Genomic DNA, 20007 nt, shown 5'->3' with positions numbered 1-20007 from the left:
CCTTTTTGAACAACAAGCCCTAAATCCTCATGTTTACAGTATCTGCATGTAACATGTTTTAAAACCATTCAAAAATCCTTAATTTTAAAAATGTTAAATAATATACAATTTCACTTATGTCAATGCCACGTATACCCAAGGCAGTTACCTAATTGGATCAAATTTTCACTATATAAACTGAGTGACCAAGAGCGATATTGTGGTCCCAAATGCTTTTTCAATGAGTTTGACTAAGATTCATAAAATTTAACTTCTGTTTCATTATTCTATTTCTGTACGGGGTTTTATTGTCTACACACACATTTGACAATGTTTCCAAAAATATTCTTTTTCTCCTATTTCATTTTTATTTTCACTTTTCTTAATCATTTTTATTTTCCTAATCTCGTTCTATTTTTCATTTCCTTTTTCCATTACATCATTTATCACTTTCTTTCTTAATCTCTTTCTGTTAAAAAACGTACCTTTTCATTTCTATTACCATTGACAATTTTACACTCTCTTTTTAAATAATTTATGTAAGTTGTTTGATAGGTGATGGGCGTAAATAAAAAAAAATGTTGTCATTGATAATTATCTGGGTAAATTGAAATGAAAAATATAATATTCTTTTCGATATTTTTAAAATCATGTTATTTATTTAATCTATTAAAATATGTATGTAAAAAATAAAATGCTAAAATGTTTCTAACATGTTGTTTTAATGTATTTACGGTTGAAATACTTACCATATTTTTACTTTTTAACCTTTAATTGGATGATTTATTTATTATATATGTTTAATTTTTTTTACATTTTTAGGAATTGAAATTGATATTAATTATACTCATATTTTCTCTCTCTTAATTTATTAATGTTTTGTAAAATAATAATAAAATCATTAAACCCCAAAACATATGAAAATTCACTATTGGAACAAAAGTGTATTTATACTATATAATACTAGCGTAAACACATTCACTGTCATGCTTCTATGTAAGTTTTCTTTAAGAATGTTTAAATTATTTAAATTTTAAAAATAATAATTAAGAGAATGAAATTTGAAAAATAAAAGGTGTATACAATTAGAAATATATAATTATAGATAAAATAAATTTTAGTTATTGAAATAAAAAATATTATAAGTAATATTATGAGTAATTATTTAAATTTGAAAATGTAGTTACGATAAAAGAGTAAATAATTTTTTAATAATGAGTAATTATTTGAATTAAAAAATATAGTTACTAAAATGTAAAATTGAAAAGTAATTTTTTATTATGAATAATTATTTAAATTTAAAATGTAATAATTAAGAGGGTAAAACTAAAAAAAATAAAAAAGATAAAAATAAAATGTATCATAGTTGTAGTTTTGCATACAAAATAAGTCGTTTTTAATAAAATATAAAATTTGAATACAAACCTTAACTATAATAAACTTAAAATATGTAATAAACATTTGTTCATCGTTGTTTATAATTGATGTGAATGGTGATAGATTTATTTTGTTTAAATAAGTTAAATAATAAAAAAAAAAAAACATGACTAGATAAGTGATGAACTCTAACGTTGTTTAATATTTTAAATTTTTATTTAATTCAATGTTTTATAAGAATCCTGTGGTCGACATCTTTTTCTTTCTTTCACTACCATTTTCTCTTCACTAAACATACCATATTCTCTCTGCAGATAAATAAAGCATAAATAATAAAGGAAATAAAAATATTTTAAACTAAAATTATTTTGTTTTAAATTAATTTTTACAAGTTTGCTCTTTTTGTCTTATTTAATTTTGTTTACTTGTGTTATTAAGTTTTCAGTTTTCTAATCAATGTTCCGAAGAGTACTGTTCCTATTTTAGGGTGTTTCTGTTTTTAGTTTTTATTGTTTTCTGTTAGAGATTATCTTCACCGGAACCTTATATATTCAGGGTTCCAGCTCTTACTTCTGTAACACAAGAGAAAAGAAACGTTATTATACAATAATAAAGAAAGCTTTTACTTACCTCTGCGACACACGTTCTTCCCCTATCATTTCCTGTTTTTCATTCCATCGTTCTTCCTTCGAGCTTTGGTAGCACACCGTCAAGGAGATCTTCTCGAGTCCTCTTGATATCACACTTCTCTTCTTTCTCGCTGTTCTCTCATTTTTCGATGGCACCTACCTTTTGACGAAGTGGAAGCTTCCAACGAAAGTTTGTGTGTTGCGGTTTGGGCCAGATGATGATGGGCCTCAGACACAATGTATCGGGCCCGATTTTAATATGGTTCCAGAGCGGGTTTTGAACCAGCCTCTGTTTCTGCTGCGTTTTATTACTTTTCTTGATTTCTTGCTGCCATTGGAATCATGGACCAGTTAAACGATCCTTCCAGCCCTTACTATCTCCACCCAAGAGAGAACCCAGACATTTCTCTCATTTCACAAATTCTTGATGAATCCAATTACACCTCTTGGAGCAGAAATATAAGAAGAGCTCTCCTCTCTAAGAATAAACTGAAATTCATTTATGGAGGTATCAAGAAACCTCGAAGAGAGGATCCCCTTTTTGATTCTTGGGAAAGGAGTAACATGATGGTGCTGTCTTGGATCATCAAGACTCTCTCAGCCCAGATAGCCGAGAGTGTTATATACGTTGAGGATGCTCGTGAATTATGGGAGGAGTTGAAAGAAAGATTCTCCAAAGGAGACCATTTTAAATTCTCTGATCTACTACAAAAATTTCACTCCATTAAACAGGGAGAAAGAAGTGTGAACCAATACTTCATTGATTTAAAGATTTTATGGGAAGAGCTAGAATTTCTCAGACTTATCCCACGGTGTAGCTGCAAAATTCCTTGCAGTTGTGATCTATCCAAAGCCTCTCACAAATACCGTGAAACAGAACATGTTATTTGTTTCTTGAAGGGATTAAATGACCATTACAACACTGTTAGAACACAGATACTACTAATGGAACCTCTGCCAGTATTAACAAAGTCTTTTCCCTCATTATGCAATAGGAAAAGCAAGAGAGACATGATTCTGGTTTCCACAAACCAGAATGACATCAAAATACTTGCCAACAACACAGAAAAACAAAGTAACTAGAGAAATGATCAAGGTTGGAGGACCCATGGACGTGGTTTTACAACCCGGGTTCAAGGAAGAGGAAGAAATCCTCATTATGGGAAACAATGCTCTTACTGTCACAAAATGAATCACACAATTGATGAATGTTATTCTAAACATGGGTATCCCCCATGGTACAAGAAAGGGGACAACAATAGTCAAAACAATGTTGGACAGAATGGATGGGGATCTGCCAACACCTGCACTACCTCTACTAGGTCAGAAATCAGTCAACAAAGCAACGTCAACACTACCAAAAACTCGTTCACTCCAGAACAGATGAAGAAAATACTAGAAATGCTTGAGAAAACTGAGAATTCTTCCCATAGCATCAACCAAATTCATAGAGACACTACAAAAGACGGACAAGGTACATTTTCATGGGTTTTAGACACAGGAGCCACTGATCACGTGACCCATAACAAAAATCCTTTTATGACATTCAATAAAATAAAGCCTATATTTGTCAAATTACCTAACAACTCTATTGTCATAGCCCAATATGCAGGAACTATACATATTTCAAAAGACTTCATGATTTTTAATGTTTTGTATATACCCGATTTTATCTTCAATCTTATATCTGTCCAAAGATTAACTAAAGACATGAACTGTGCACTGACTTTTTCTTCTGAGATGTGTGAAATTCAGGACAATTCTACATCAAAGATGATTGGATGTGCTAAGGTGCATGAAGGACTTTACTACTTACAGGATATTAAGAAGGATCTGAAACCTAGTTTTGTTTTCTCTTTTGAGCATTTAAATGTAAACTTGTGGCATTATAGGCTAGGCTACCCTGGACACAGAGTTGTTGAAAGAATTTGCAAGAATTTTCCTATGTTCAAACTGATTCTAATAATGCTTGTGATATTTGCCATTATGCAAAACAACACAAACTGCCTTTTCCTAAACAAAATACTTTGTTTGCTAATTGCTTTGATATTATACATTGTGACATATGGGGTCCTATCTCCATCCCATCCGTGCATGGACATAGATATTTTCTTACCATTGTTGATGATTGTAGTAGGCATTCTTGGATTTTTCTTATGCATAATAAAGGGCAGACTAGAGACATTCTAGTATCTTTAATAATAAAATCCAAAACCCAGTTTGATAAAATTGTTAAAACTGTCAGGACCGACAATGACCCTGAATTTAATTACCCCAACATATACAACTCTAGTGGAATTGAGCACCAAACTATAATTGTGTTGAAACTCCACAACAAAGCTCTGTTGTGGAGCGGAAACACCAACATATATTGAATGTTACCCGAAGTTTGATCTTCCAATCTAATATTCCTAATTCTTATTGGTTTTATTCTCTATCTCATGTTGTTTACCTTATTAATAGGCTTCCTTCTCCTGTTATTAAAGATAAAACACCCTATGATATCCTTCATAAGGTTCCCTCCACCTATCTTGACCTAAAAGTTTTTGGATGCTTGTGTTTTGCTTCAACTTTAGAGAGCAACAGGAACAAACGTGACTCTAGAGCTAGAAAGGGAATTTTCTTAGGATACAAAACAGGGGTAAAAAGATACATTATTCTGGATATCAACACTAGAGAAATTTTCATTAGTATAAATGTCATATTTTATGAAGATATTTTTCCTTATAAAAATAAACAAGTAGATAAGGAAAACTGTAACAACAGAAAGGAAGACACCCTTTTTCTTGATAACTTGTCTTGCAGCCATGAAAGGAATTTAGCTGAGAATGGAGGAGACAATTAGAATCCTAATGACAGCATAACAGACAATATTGAGAATACTGATTTTGTGCAAGAAGAGCAGAGAAACAACTAGAGGAGATCTCACCAAGTGAGGAAGCTCCTAAATACTTAAAAGATTACATACATGAAGCTGATCAAACATCCACGTCTTTGTGTGCCAAAAATGAGTTGAAAACTCCTTATCCTATCACTAACACTTTATCTTATAAGTCTCTATCTGAAAAACATTTAAAATATACACTTCCATAACTGCTGGGAAAGAACCCAACTCGTATGATGAAGCCAGAAACAACCCTGAATGGGCAGATGCTATGCAAAAGGAAATAAAAGCTCTGCAGGACAATGGCACTTGGTTTTTGACCAAACTTCCTCCTGGAAAGAGACCCATTGGGTGCAGATGGGTCTATAAGATAAAGCACAAAGCTGATGGGACTGTGGAAAGATATAAGGCCCGATCAGTGGTCAAAGGATACACTCAACAAGAGGGAATAAATTTTCTGGACACCTTTTCACCTGTAGCCAAACTCACCTCTGTCAGAGTATTGCTTGTTCTTGTTGCTGCAAGGAACTGGTTTCTATATCAGCTTGATGTAGACAATGCCTTCTTGCATGGGGATCTAAATGAGGATGTTTATATGGATCCTCCGCCCGGTTTGAACATTGATACAAGGGGGCAATTTTGTAAACTCACTAAATCTCTATATGGTTTAAAATAGGCTAGCAGGCAATGATTTGAAAAATTGTCCATTTTCTTATTTCTACTAACTATGTTCAATCCAAATCTGATCACTCTTTATTTGTAAAGAAAACTTCCATAGATTTCACAGCTCTACTTGTCTATGTGGATGATATTGTTCTAACAGGAAATTCCATGAGTATGATTACTTAAATAAAGGCACTTCTGCACAAACAGTTTCAGATAAAGGATCTTGGGGAGCTCAAATATTTTCTAGGATTTGAGGTTGCTAGGTCTAAGAAAGGGATACATCTTTGCCAAAAAAAAGTATGCCCTTGACATTCTAGAAGAAATAGGAATGCTGGGAAGCAAACCATGTTCTACACCTTTCTTAGGCAGCACCAATTCTCTGTACAAGACAGAGAATCACATGAATGATCCTAGTATTTATTGCAAACTAATAAGGAAGCTCTTCTATCTCACTAATACTAGACCTGATCTGTGTTTCACTGTTAATATTTTAAGCCAATATAGGAAAGAGCCTACTAACTATCATTATCAAGCCTTGCAACATGTTCTTAGGTACGTGAAGTCCAGCCCTTCTGAAGGTCTATTTTTTGCTGCTGACTCTAGTATATAGATAAAGGGATTCAGTGACTCTGACTGGGCCACGTGTCCTAACACGCGAAGATCAACTATTGGGTACTGTGTTTTCATGGGTACATCTCTTGTTTCATGGAATTCGAAGAAATAGAGTATTGTTTCAATGTCATCTACTGAGGCTGAATATCGTGCTCTAGCTTCCACTGTTGCGAGATGTAGTGGATTCACTACATTCTCCAAGATCTTCAAACCCAACCCGATGTTGCTGTTGTTCTTTATTGTGACAACAGTTCTGCTAGGCATATTGCTCACAACCAGAGCTTCCACGAACGAACCAAACATATCGAACTTGATTGCCATGTTGTGCGCGAGAAGATCCAAGCTAAGTTTCTGCATCTTCTTCCCATTCGATTGGAGGAGCAGCTCGCCGATGTTTTCATTAAATTTCCTCATCATATGCGTTTCAAATCCATCATTACCAAGCTTGGATTGATGAATATTCACCATCCAACTTGAGGGGAGGCCATTAAGTTTTCAGTTTTGTAATCAATGCTCCGAAGAGCACTGTTCCTATTTTAGGGTGTTTCTGTTTTTAGTCTTTATTGTTTTTTGTTAGAGATTATCTTCACCGGAACCCTATATATATTCAGGGTTCCAGCTCTTACTTCTGTAACACAAGAGAAAAGAAACGCTATTATACAATAATAAAGAAAGCTTTTACTTACCTCTGCGACACGCGTTCTTCCCCTATCATTTCCTGTTTCTCATTCCATTGTTCTTCCTTCGAGCTCCGGTAGCGCACACTTCTCTTCTCTCTCGCGATTCTCTCATTTTTCGATGGCACCTACCTTTTGACGAAGTGGAAGCTTCCCGCGAAAGTTTGTGTGTTGCGGTTTGGGCCAGATGATAATGGACCTCAGACACAATGTATCGGGCATGGTTTTAATGTGTTTAAAATAAATTTAATTTAAAAAAAAATGACTTTTCATTTATGTTCATTTTGTTTTTTAAAATTAATGCTGTTAAAAATCTCAAATCAACTGAAAGTAAAATTAATTTAAAAAATGTATATGTGAATATAAATTTTACTTTATAAATTTAAAATCAAATTTTGAAAAGTCTTGTTTCAGAAGATTTCCGGTGATTCGAAAGTCAATTTTACTAGATAAAAGGGTTATTTTAAAAAGGTTAAATGCATTCATTGGTCCCTATTTTTGCTGTCTTTCTTCAATTAGGTCCCTATTTTTTACAAATGCTCAATTGGGTCCCTATATTTGAAAATTGACTCCAATCAAGGACATTCCGTGAACTTTGGTGAACGACGTTAAATATGTTCTGTGCTGGCAACAGTACTGTAATGGTACAGACAGGTGGCAATGAAACACATTACATGGTGACTATTTATTTTTATTAAGGATTAAAATGAAAAAAACATGTGGGTTAAGATTAAGTAAGGGTAAAATAGGAAAGTACATTAAGTTTAAGTTTATAAAAACATGTGCGTTAAAGGGTGTTTCTTCTTCGTGGAAGGGTGTTGAGCTGAAGCTGATAAAGGGTGTGGTTCTTCTTCGAAGGGTGGTTCTTCTTCGAAGAAATCAAGGTTGGGTCTGGTGGGGATCAAGTCTGTTGTCGTTGCAGCTTCGAAGAGGATGTCAAAGGAGTACTCTTGTTGTTCGTGGACTTGCATAAGGAACGAAACCCCTATTTGCCATTGTGGGCAAAGATCTGTGATGAGAACTGCGAACACTATGAAGAATCGAGGCAAGCATTTCTGGGAATGCTCCAAGTATAAGGTATGTTGTATTCAAGCTATACGTTCCATTTATGGTATCGTTTCTGAGATTAGGGCATTTTCTTCAAATGTGTTTGCAGAATGGTGGTGAAGATGGTGGGTGCAACTTNTTCAAATGGTGCACANATGTTGGAAGTGAGGACANTGGTCGTTATGTGAAGAGCGAAGAGAAGAAAAAAACTTTGGTCATTAGTGAAGAATTGAAGAGTACTAGGAAAATGATTGTTAAGATACAGAAATCAGTCTTGTTTCTCGAAAAGTGTATGAAGGGGTTGATCTTGTTGGGTTGTTTTTTATGTGTCATAATGATGATTTTAGTTTCAATGTTAGTGAGAATGGGATGATTCGCTGTAATGTTATATGTAAGAATGTAATCTGATTCGATGAATGAATGAAATGAGAATGAGATGTTTTTTTTAATCTGAATCTGTAATTTGTATTATGTTGTTGATCCTTATAAGTAGTACAAAATAAGTAAATATTTGAGACTGCAAATCATATTTTCACTCCAAGTCATATAAATATTTGGTGAGACTGCATGTCTCAAATATAAGTTGAGACTGCAAGCCACTTGTATTATAAATATTTGACATCAATCAGTATATATATATGTTGAGACTGCAAGTCATATTTTCAGTGCTAGACTGCAAGTCGTATTTTGCTGACTGTTATTGTACCAAATAACCAACAGTGTCAATAGATTAAAAATGGCAGATATTTAACCAAATAACCAACATTGCAAAATCAGAAACCCAGCAATAGATTAAAGATGGCAGAAAGCCAGCAAGATCAGAGGTTCATCCTCTATTACAATAGATTAGTACTGAATACAAAAAGTGCAGAATACCAAAATCAGAGGTTGATCCTCTATCACAGCAACAAGTATTAAAGTGCTGAATACAAAAATAAGGTGGTTCATTCCTCTATTACAACAATAAAGTCATTGGATTTCTATGCTTGATCCTCATTTGCTGATGGCATGATTGGTTCATTGGGTGGTTGACTTTGTTGTGTTTGGTCAGTGACAACTGATTGTTGGGTTGATTTCTTGCAAGACTTCCTATTGTGACGCATTTCTCTACAATTTCCACATCTTTTACGTTGACCGTTCTTCCTCATTCTTGTTTCATCCCTGACCAACTCCCATTCTTCCAACCTGCGTTTCTTCTTTGGTCTGCCTGGCAATGCTCTCTTTGTTGGAGGGAATACATCGTCGTAGCAGGCAACGCATGGCAACATGGAATTCCTGAGAGAGCCCATTTCTTGCAACTGCATTCATGTTTGTCTAGATCAACCACAAGCTTCTCCCCAACTTGAGAGGCATGACAGACTTCAAATAACTTCTCTGCTGACCAACTGCAAAAGAACAACCACTTTTCAGTATTGACAATTTTAAACATGAAGTTACATGATGCTCATATTGAACCATACCTTGGAATCCAGAACTTAGTTAATTGGGACTCCTTATTAAGTCTAGTCTTGATTTTAGGACAAACGACCCCACTCAATGATTGACATTTTGCTCTGTTAGTTGCCCATCTTTTCATTATGTAAATCCTGATGTCCTCCATCATGCTTATTATTGGCTTGGACCTTGTATGCAGCATAACACTGTTGAATGCCTCTGACATGTTGTTTACTAATGTATCTCATTTACTTGTGGTTGTAAACCATGATCTCGACCAGTGCCTACATGGTCACATATTAACGAGACAAAAGCTGAGATAGGTGCAATGATAATTCAAAGTGGACACTTCCTAAGCAATGGTCTTTTCATCTTATTCAAACAACAATAATAACAGACCAACAGTATCAAAATCAGTGGACTATTTAGATCAATTAAAGAACAAAAGATTGTGGTTCAATTAATCGATTTGGAATACAACTCAAATCTGCATGTGGAATTCAATCAATGCTCCTTCAGTTTCCTACACAACTAGGTAAGGCAAGGTGCAGGAATCAAAACAGAACAGGACAGTTCAAGCAAAAACAACACAGTAGAGCAACCAGAACAAAAATAATTATCAGTTTATGAAATACAAACCTGAGAGGTATTTTAATCAGATATTTAAAAGCTTCAATGTTCAGCTCTTTGATATTTGTCATTTCCTTTTCCCATGTTTGGGGAGTGGTTGTTGTAGTTGCCTTCCACATCAACCTCTTGAGCTATTTTCCTGGGAATTGTTTTCTGAAATTGGCGTATAGGTGTCTAACGCAAAATCGGTGATCCACTCCCTTAACTCTTGGATTTTCTCTAACAGTTTTCTCCAATCTCTTACTCAGCCATTTTGAATTCAGTAATTTGACCTTGTGTTCTCTACTACAAGTGTGGTTATCAACAATAGTCCTTAATTGCCAGGTTTTCATTGTATCCATATAACCAAAATATGCCAACAAAGGGCACTTTTCTTTAGATCCCATACATTTCGCCCTAACCCTTTTCTTATCATTTTTTACATATCTTATATTTCTACCATTTTGTATTGCATAGGTTTTTATGGCATCCAACAAATCTTCCTTCTGAGCAAAATACGTCCCCAAATCCCACTTGTAATCAACCATTGATTTAGGCATAGTAAATGTCACAAACTTGCCATAACTCTCTTCATCATCTTCTGCATCACTTTCTACTCCACTAACGAGCTCTTCAGATTCCCATTCTTCATCAGATAACCCTCTGTTATCATCAGACTTTATTGCATCATCCACATCACTATCAGAAAACTCAGAGGCTGATTCTCCACCATATTCCAAATCAGTTTCTATATCACCAAAGCAATTTCCATTTTCCTAGATCCTCTTGTATTTCACAGTCAACCAAGCCTTCCATATAGTCATCATTAACATGAACATTGCTATCACCATTGCCATCCTCACCACTAGAACTACAACTACGGACAATAGCAGTATCTCCTTCACACTGAGTTTCAATATGACCTTCAACAACCCCATCACCTTGACATATTTCTTGTTCAACAGGCACAATATCTTCAACATCAACTTCCTGCTCACACTCAGCATCACCATCACCTACCTGCTCACACCCATCATCACCACCTTCCTTTTCACACTCAGCATCACCTTGTTCAGCTCTCTGACCACTACCTTCCTTTTCACACTCACCTTCAACTTCTCCTTCACACTCACCACCACCTTCCTTTTCACACTCACCACCACCTTCCTTTTCACACTCACCCTTACCACTATCAGCCATCAAATTTTCACCTTCTTCTTCAACTATATCATGAGNAGCATTTTCTAACAAGTATATGATCTCAGGTTGGGAGNCTAGNTGAACAACAAATANATGCACTTGACCNTTGAGCNTAGCTAAATTTNTCATATGCATGGCTCCTNTATCATNAGTCAAAAGCTCTAACCTATTCTCTAATACAGAACCACCCCCTACACAATACCATAACTCCTTAAAGCCATCATATCCAAGTCCTTTTACCACACTAACAATAAGGAAATAACTCCAAAAATCTAGGTCAAAAGAGAAAGTTGTATTTTCTCCCTCGTACTTAAGTGACCCATTCTTCATAAACTTCCCTCCATGGTGAAAAACAACATCAAATTTATCCTCCATTTTCAACACAATAACATTATTTAACCTATAAAATAAGATCCTATAAGTTACTTCAAATTATAAAACATCTTATCCTATATAAATATCCTATATAACTAAACCAGATAACGGGTATGACTTATATCACCAAAGCAATAAACAAAACATGCAACAACACTTGACTTAAACAAAATAAAAACCACATTCACATGGTGGACCACATTGCAAGACCACTTTAACAACATATGCATAAAAAAATAGTCTGACAGAACTACAAATATGGGGGACCACATTACTGAATCAAACATGGGGGGACCAATATCGAAAGTAACAATACAATTTTACATGCCACATTATCCAAAAAAAACGATATACTAACCTCAACACGTACAACCAAATTCTCCACACCTTTCCACGACAAAACCACCGATGATGATTATCTCCCAAAATGTGTCTTTTTGTCAGCCAAATCTCTGATATAAAGCACTGCTCACCGCTCACCGTTGTTCCCCAATTCCCGACCACCACGAACCCTATTTCCCCAATTTCGCACACGACATTTCTCCAAACCTAAATTGTTTTAATCACCTCAGATCACATTTCACAATTTCTCTATTTTATCCTTACTAAAACTTAAGCATTAGTAAGCACGTGATTTTAAAATTCCCAATTTCCCAATTCACACATGTATTTAAAATTTTAATCCTTAAAAAATTCAAATACTAGCCACGTCATAACCACATTCTATGCCACCTGTCTGCACCATTACAGGTACTGTTGTCAGCACAGAACATATTTAACGCCGTTCACCATTGTTCACGGAATGTCCTTGATTGGAGTCAATTTTCACATATAGGAACCCAATTGAGCATTTGTAAAACATAGGGACCTAATTGAAGAAAGAAAGCAAAAATAGGGATTTAACCTTTTAAAAATTATGGAGTTGCATGTAGAAATTATGGGGGGCAAGAAGAAAATGTCTTATTTTGTCAGGGCCGTGGATGTTTTGGGTCGAGCCTAATGACTGTGTGACAAGTACAGTGTCACTCATTCGAGAGATAGGGTTTTAGACTTCCAAAACCCTTCGCCGATATCAAACGATTCCGATCACGAAAATGTCATCCGCTGCCGCCAGATCGATATTTCGATCATGCTCCGCCGGTCGTTCGGCTTTTCGCGTCGCCTCGGAAGCCAAAACGGCTCGTTCTCCGTTTCGCATCGCGTCCAATAGACCTCTCTCGCAATCCACTCTCAGGTAATAACGAACACTTCAATGCATTTCAGGGAAGCTTCTTTGTGGTGTTACTGTATTAGTAGATAATACCACTGTGTTGCGTTTGTGCGATAAGGTTGCCTGTGGAGTTGAGTTCGTGTGTGGTATCGATGATGCCGTACCACACGGCCACTGCTTCCGCGCTCATGAATTCCATGCTTTCAATTTCAAGCCGCACGTCCGCTTGGATTCCCGAAGGTATCGTCAGTTGCACTAACACTTTTAAAATGTTCAATGTATTCGAATGAAATTTCGAACGCCTTTGACTATAACATTGTTGACTCCATACATAGTATAAATGATTCACAACGGGTCATCTTTTTGATTTCGAGTCCTTTCCGCGGGAGGTGCACTTCAAAAGAAACTGGAAAATTAGGTAGTTGTGGGTTATAAGAATTATGGATTACTTCCAGGATGTAGCGGTTGGTACTTGAATTTTGCTGCTGTACATACGTATGTGCATTTTATTATCCTGAATAGACAGTTTGAATAGATAATCCTGGTGTTTGGTGTTTCTGTATAGTCAACGGACATCGAACAATTTCGTCTAAAGTTCACTTTTAAGAGCATCAAATCTCAGGTCATTAATGAGACAATCATCTAATATTATGTTTACATGCTTAACAGATTTAAGTTTGTGTTTCCATAACTACCCGAATTGGTTCTGATTCCATCACTTCGTGTTTACATGCTTTAGCCTTAAACGTGGAATTGGAATTAGTTATGGAAGAACTGAATATAAGTAAAACATGCACTAAACGTTTTGAATTATGAACCTTTTGTTTTTCTTAGAAGAGCCAAATCCCAAATAATCTTACTACTTTTGAAATTGGTTGGTATATTCAACGTGGATCAGATAATTAATTTTAAAGGAATTCAGAAGATGTGTACATTTTTTCTTTGGTAAAAAATATTAGAGTGAGCTAGGGAAAATTTGGGCTAAGTGCACCGTCTGTTTAGGTTCTAGTTTGCATTCATTGTTATTTCCTGACAATTGGATTTTTCTTCTGAATTAGGTAGCTAGCATCTCTAGGATTCCATGATGTTCTTTCTACAATTAATTTTCGGGTATGTTTTCTATCAATTCTTGTACGAGATTTAATATTTGACAAAGCGTGCAAGATACATGCGTAATCTAATATCACCATACACCATATTCACTGACACCGAGCATTTTGTCTGTCTGATGCTTGACCATGTGTTTCTATAACTACTAATCTTCTATGTAAGATTGGTGGATTGGTTTCTTCCCTGCGTCATTTGTTTGCCCGCACCCATTTAACTAAACTATTTAGTGAAGCCATACCTACTCCTTTTGGTTGTAGGCCAAAAGCAAACTACTTGAAGATCAAGAGGCGTAGATGGGATTGCCGGGACTTTCTATGATTTGATGTTCAGCTTGAAACAAGATTTTGTTTTTACCAGTAATAAGTTCTAGGCATCTATAACTAACTATTTAACATTATTTTGAGCACATTTTTGTGCGTCTGTCATGTAGAAGAACATTTTTTTGTTTGCACTGGAGGTTTTTGTTCTCTTTATATAGATGAGCCATTTCGAGCATCTTGTGCGTCTTTATTCTTATGAAAATACTCAGTGTGCGATAAATTGTTGATGAAAAGATTGAGATAAAGATTATTTTAGAAATGATTTTATTATATATATTCCTTCTACAATTACTAATTAACTGCATACTTGGGAGTATTCTGTATATGTGTCTTACGTGATAGTTCTGCTGAATTTTGTATAATAGCCATAATTGCAATATTTCATTTTTGCTCCCTAATTTTCTAGCCAGTTGTGGTCATGCATTGTAGGGACCATCGGGAATTAAGGTGTAATATACTGATCTTTCTTGTTTAATCAGATTGCAATGATGATGTTTGATATCATTCGGATTAAGAAGATTGAAGCAAGCTTTTTGCATAAAAATCTGCAATGCATGAAACGTGTCGCCGAAAACATTTGGAAATTTGACTTGGCCATTGTAGAAACAAGTTGATTCCCAAAAGGGAACTTTAAAACCTAGACCACCTGTACTTAATTTCCTTCCTATTTAAGATGATAAAAATCATTCAGCTTACTAGTACCTAAAGGCAAATAATCGAAATGCACTGCAAAGTACCAATGAAGTTTCCTTTTGTTTGTCCACATTAATTAGAATGTTCACGTTGAAGTGGAAACTTGTTTATCTCTAGACTGTTATTTTTCTGTATAAAAAGGGTTCATGATACTCGAAACGTTGTAGTGGCTACCAAAGTTGATTTTATTTTTTGCTTCAAAATTTAATGTAATTTGAGCTCTGAATACCTGAATTCTCAAATTCTAGGTTTCTGTCAAATCCCACTGCTCTCCCTCATTAAAGTTCTGATTCAATGTTTTGCTTGTATAGGTCTGTGAATTCCCCTAAAAGCAGACCTGCCTTGCAGAATCATGCATGGCACTTTCATTGCCTTCCATATTTGAAGGGATTTGCCACCAGTTGCCTCTATAGTGTTCATTTATCTCCTAAAGGTTTTAGTATCTCCACAAGATTAGAGTATGTTTCTTACGGAAGTTTAAACTCTGAAGTCTGCTAAGTTACCCGATTAGTATAATTTACATCGTATTTGATTGTTATATGTTTCATGTTTCTTAATCTTTCGCTTTTCTGTTGTGGTGGCCTACAAATTTTAATTACAGGTAGTATTTTTCAACAAATCAGATTAATATATATCCTCTCACAAAATTGGAATATTTAAAATTGAAATATTTAAAATTGAACTGTTGTCGAAATCATAATTGATTGGTATAGTCAATAAATAAATTGTTCAACTCTATTTTGCAAACTGCATTCGTGGCAGTGCACACATAAATTTCTCTGGGAAAGCTAAGTCGGATCTCTTCTAATTTCATAGCTTGTTTCCAAAAGCAAGACGCAAAGTTCTGAAAAATATTTGCAATGCATAATTCCAAATTATTTGTTGGAAGATCACTGGATTAATGATAATATTGAGTAAATAATATATGCCGTTGTTTACTTTGCATGATTGCAGCCTTAAGTTTAGTTCCTGTTCTATAAAACTCATTTTTAATCCTTTAAAACCTGCTCATAAATTCCTTTTCTATTTTATTGCTAAAATATCGCGATTGCTTGGCAATTTTCTAAAAAAACGGCGGAACTTGAGTTTGTTTTAGCTAAGGGTAAGCAAAAATTGCAATCTTATACAAACGGATCCTATCCTCTAATTACAACTTTTAAGATTTATTCTTTTAACATTAATACTAAGTCATCGGATGACATGTGCGAGGTGTTTTTTTTAACATATTAAATTGTATTTCAACTTGTATATTGAACAATATAAATATTCTTTATACAATTTAAATTGTTAATAATACTCGTTTTAAAATATATTGAAACTTTATTATAACGAACAATTTAAATGGTATTATAACTTTATTTTTAACTATGAAACTTTAAAAAAATAATCATAAAAGTTAATTTAAAAATAAGGATAAAAGAAATAGTTTGAAAGAAATAAGTGATTGAGAATAATAGTTAGAATAATAGTTTATTCAAAAGAGGAAAAATAAAACTATGTAGTGTCAATTGAGAACCTTTTTCTAAATTATAATACAATAATAGATATTTAGCCACACACTATTTACAAATCTTTGGAAATTTGATGGACATAGGAGCAAAACGTTATATTTCTACAGTGGCACAAGGAAAAAAGCAGTATTCTAACAAACAGATGCAGGCACAAGTGTTGGTTGTGTAGTCCTAAAGAAAAGCTTCAACTCTATGTCCTTCTCTTACATCTCTATATATGCTAAATGCTTCTTCCATTATCTTAGCTTGTGCCAACAATTCTGCTCTTTGTATACCAGAAGGGTGGGTAGAGAGATAATCTATACGCGTAGAATCACCAGCAATATTCCCCAACTTTTCATACACTCCAGGTGCCACCCGGGGATCATAGCCTGCTGATGCAATTAGCAGCAACCCAATGTAATCAGCTTCTATTTCCATCCTAAAAAAAGTGAATAAATTAAGTATATTACAAAATTTGTAGTCCAAGAACACCAGCATTAGAGATATATTTGCTCTATTGATCTCTAGATAACAAGAATTGCACCACAAATGGTTCCTATAATGACAATAATCTTAAAAGCTTTACCACGATGGAAATCCTATAAGCATGAAATTAAGGCATTGAAGAATCGTGTAAAAAGTCATTCATTCACATGATTCTTATGCATTGATTATACCAATCAACTAGATTTAGAGATACTTTTACCAATACCATGAGGTTGTTCCAGAAATCAATAGTATGTTTTTATACTCTATTGTGATTAGGAATCTCATTGGAAAGGAAAATTATTGATTGTAGTTGTGCAACAGCAACCAATATCAACAGTGCCATTCAACTTGTATCTATATCAGCTGATTCATCTCACCATGTACAAAAGATTCCTTCAGTATACAATATTTATTTAAGTTACACTAAAAGTAATAGTAAGCTTGAATTGGTTCTGTTTTTCTTTACTCTCTTCACCTGTAATGTAATAGAATCTTAAAATCGATTTATAGAAAATTAATTGCTATCAGAAGTTCAAACTATGTTTAACATGTAAGGAAAAAATGAAGTATAAAGTTCAACAGTGAAATTGTTATAAACTGTTAGTTATGTTTAGTCCAGCAAAACAATTCATTGGAAGGAAAATAAAGCAGCAACAGCATTGCTCCACACTTAACATAAATGAAAAAACCACAGAAAATAGATTGGTTACAAAGGGACAATGAACAAAGCATACCGCCTGGAGAAAGGTAGGTGGAAGAAAACGGATGACACTATGTTGACAATATCAGGTATGAGAAGCTGATAAAGTATTAATTGTAGAATACCAAACGACAGCTTCTTTGTAATACCCTCTGCAGTGTGTCTTGCAACAGCATGCCCAACCTAATTAAAACCAAAATCTGTATAAGATGTCTGCATATCATATATGCAAATAACATATTAGTAAGTTGTACTATGTAAGCTTAAACCAAGCACAAGTATAATACCTCGTGCCCAATAATAGTTGCTATCTCTGCATCACTTTGAAAATGCTCAAACAAACCAGAGAACAAAACTATCTTCCCACCAGGTAAGCAGAGGGCATTAACAACAGGCTCATTTACGATCAAAATTTCCCAATTCAATCCATCCAAATGTGAGGTGGTAGCTTTTGACCGTCTTTGCTGATCATATTTCCAGCATTTTTTCTCATCAAGAATCTTATCCCCCTGGTGAACCAATGCACTCAATGTCTCCCTTCCATCTCCTTCAACCAGCATAGTATGCTCTGATGCATTATCCTTCCTCAACCCTCTCTGTAATGCACCAACTATTTCCCTAGCTATCATTGTCACCCTCACACTTTGAGGATTTATTGGAGGCAATATCTTCCCCTTAAAAGTGACTTTAATTTGTTCAAACTCATTTTCCCCAAGCCTCCTCTCAAAAGCTTTTGACAACAGAATCAAATGGGTTCGGTTGGTACAAGGAACCGTTTCCAAGTTCCCAAAATAGACAGTGATTAAAACCCCTGAACCAACCATCACAACACAAACATGCCTAATATTCTTAAACCAATGCCTAAGTCCCCTTGGCTTGAAATGTTGCACGTTATATGGATCAATACAGTAAAATCTCTTAGCCCCCAAAGGAAAGAGATTGTGAAAGTTACCATTAACTCCAACAACACCTTGTGCCCCCAGTCTCTGAGAAATCGAACACCATGAAGAGAACCCATTAAAGATAGCCCCTTTTGAACCTGAATCTAAATACCAAGATTTGCAACTCCTAAAACTATGCCGAAAAGTTGGATTTTGAGGCATAAATCTCGAAGCCAAGATGCCAAGGTGATCAAGAGCTCCCCTTCTGTGGTACCCCATGATTTAGAAAAGAACCAAATCTAAACCAGAAAAAGGGGTGAGGGAGATTTGAAGTTTTAGAGAAATTCAAAATTCAAGGTCTATGCTGAACATGAATGAGAGTGGCAAAACATAAAAAGTTCAAAAATACCTGAGTACACGGCACTTTTAAGATATCAAAGAATCTAAAAAGAGAATACTGAAACACACGTGGCCTGTCTAGTGTTTCGGAACTACGACCATGGAAGCAAAACTACACTACATTTGAAGAGCTCCATGGTAACACACTACCTAGAATCTTGAATTACTCCAAGTCGATAAAAAAACAACTCAACTTACACCATTCCTCTAAATTTCTAACCAATTACAATATTTTGGAAAAACAGTGCTCTAATGATAAATCATCCTCTAATTACAATAAGTTATAACACAGTTAGAAAGCTGCTGTCTTTTTGCTCTAGTCTTACACAGCAATTGAGTTACCACAAGTAAAGGACCAAAGATTCGACAAATTAGCAACATTTTTTTATTCATGGTTTTAAACTGTGGTTCACAATCCCAGGTCCATCATCCACAATCTTCCCGCAAGATCAAGAATCCAGCAAGACCAAAACCGCAATTTAAAACCATGAGAATAGTATACCCAAATCGAACGGTAGAAACTTATTTATTAACGTTTTCTTCCAAGAAACCAAAAGTTGATTCATTTTGTGCAGGGTCTAACATAAAAAATAGCCCCAACTTGTTAAAAAGTCAAGAAAATGAGGTTAAAGAAGAAAAAAATAGGTAAAGTTTGAAGACGATTATCGATTAAGAATGAAGAAAGTGCAATGGGCAGAGAAGTACGGTGTTGATGAGCAGCGGTGAGTGGAAGGTAGCAGCGATGGATTGAATTGGGAAATTGATCTTCTCTTCACTTCACTACCACCTTACCATACGTTAACTTTTTCTTACTATATTTATTGTTTTTTAATTCATAGCATCATAATTTAAAATTTAATTATCATAACTAAATTTATTTTAACAACTCCTAATTTTTTACGGTACGTACTCAAATTAAATGTTATGAATATTTTATAATTTCAGAATTATTTTATGATAATAATAAGGTTTTTATATTTCTTCAAATGCTAAAGTAATGAATAATTGAATTAATAGTAATAATTATAAACTTTAATTTCAAATTTCATTTGTTAACACCATTTTAATTATAATTTTAATATCTATATTATATATTTACATTATTTTAGTGATAATTTATGTATATATATATATATATATATATATATATATATTAATGTTATTTAAATTTATTAAATTACTATATATGTTATTATAAGAAAGTGCTAAATTATTTTCATTGA

General features: G+C 34.4%; 2 protein-coding genes across 9 annotated transcripts; one reads left to right on the top strand and one right to left on the bottom strand.

Annotated features, from left to right (window-relative positions):
* The first annotated feature begins 12468 nt into the window (after positions 1 to 12468).
* On the top strand, positions 12469 to 15362 carry LOC106754779 (protein NUCLEAR FUSION DEFECTIVE 6, chloroplastic/mitochondrial). 6 transcript variants are annotated; one of them, XM_014636868.2, is made up of 4 exons: positions 12470 to 12723; positions 12818 to 12939; positions 13758 to 13809; positions 15134 to 15362. In XM_014636868.2, the coding sequence occupies exons 1-3, from the start codon at positions 12584 to 12586 to the stop codon at positions 13763 to 13765; spliced, it is 270 nt and encodes an 89-aa protein (XP_014492354.1). In that variant the 5' UTR covers positions 12470 to 12583; the 3' UTR covers positions 13766 to 13809; positions 15134 to 15362. The 6 variants fall into 6 exon arrangements, with proteins under 6 accessions (XP_014492337.1, XP_014492354.1, XP_014492358.1 ...); XM_014636872.2 differs by lacking the exon at positions 15134 to 15362 and adding an exon at positions 14609 to 15108; XM_014636856.2 differs by lacking the exon at positions 15134 to 15362 and adding an exon at positions 14067 to 14403 and having other exon boundaries at positions 12471 to 12723.
* Positions 15363 to 16330: 968 nt separating this feature from the next.
* On the bottom strand, positions 16331 to 19633 carry LOC106754983 (mitochondrial metalloendopeptidase OMA1). Of its 3 annotated transcripts, XM_014637069.2 has the most exons (4): positions 19490 to 19626; positions 17792 to 18684; positions 17539 to 17687; positions 16331 to 16754 (listed from the first exon to the last, which is right to left on the bottom strand). In XM_014637069.2, the coding sequence occupies exons 2-4, from the start codon at positions 18662 to 18664 to the stop codon at positions 16505 to 16507; spliced, it is 1272 nt and encodes a 423-aa protein (XP_014492555.1). In that variant the 5' UTR covers positions 18665 to 18684; positions 19490 to 19626; the 3' UTR covers positions 16331 to 16504. The 3 variants fall into 3 exon arrangements, with proteins under 3 accessions (XP_014492555.1, XP_014492546.1, XP_014492561.1); XM_014637060.2 differs by having other exon boundaries at positions 17792 to 19631; XM_014637075.2 differs by having other exon boundaries at positions 16586 to 16704; positions 17792 to 19633.
* Positions 19634 to 20007: the final 374 nt, after the last annotated feature.

This window comes from Vigna radiata, chromosome 2 (genome assembly GCF_000741045.1).
Source record: "Vigna radiata var. radiata cultivar VC1973A chromosome 2, Vradiata_ver6, whole genome shotgun sequence".
Lineage (NCBI taxonomy): Eukaryota > Viridiplantae > Streptophyta > Magnoliopsida > Fabales > Fabaceae > Vigna > Vigna radiata.
This window is presented reverse-complemented; position numbering and strand designations above follow the sequence as displayed.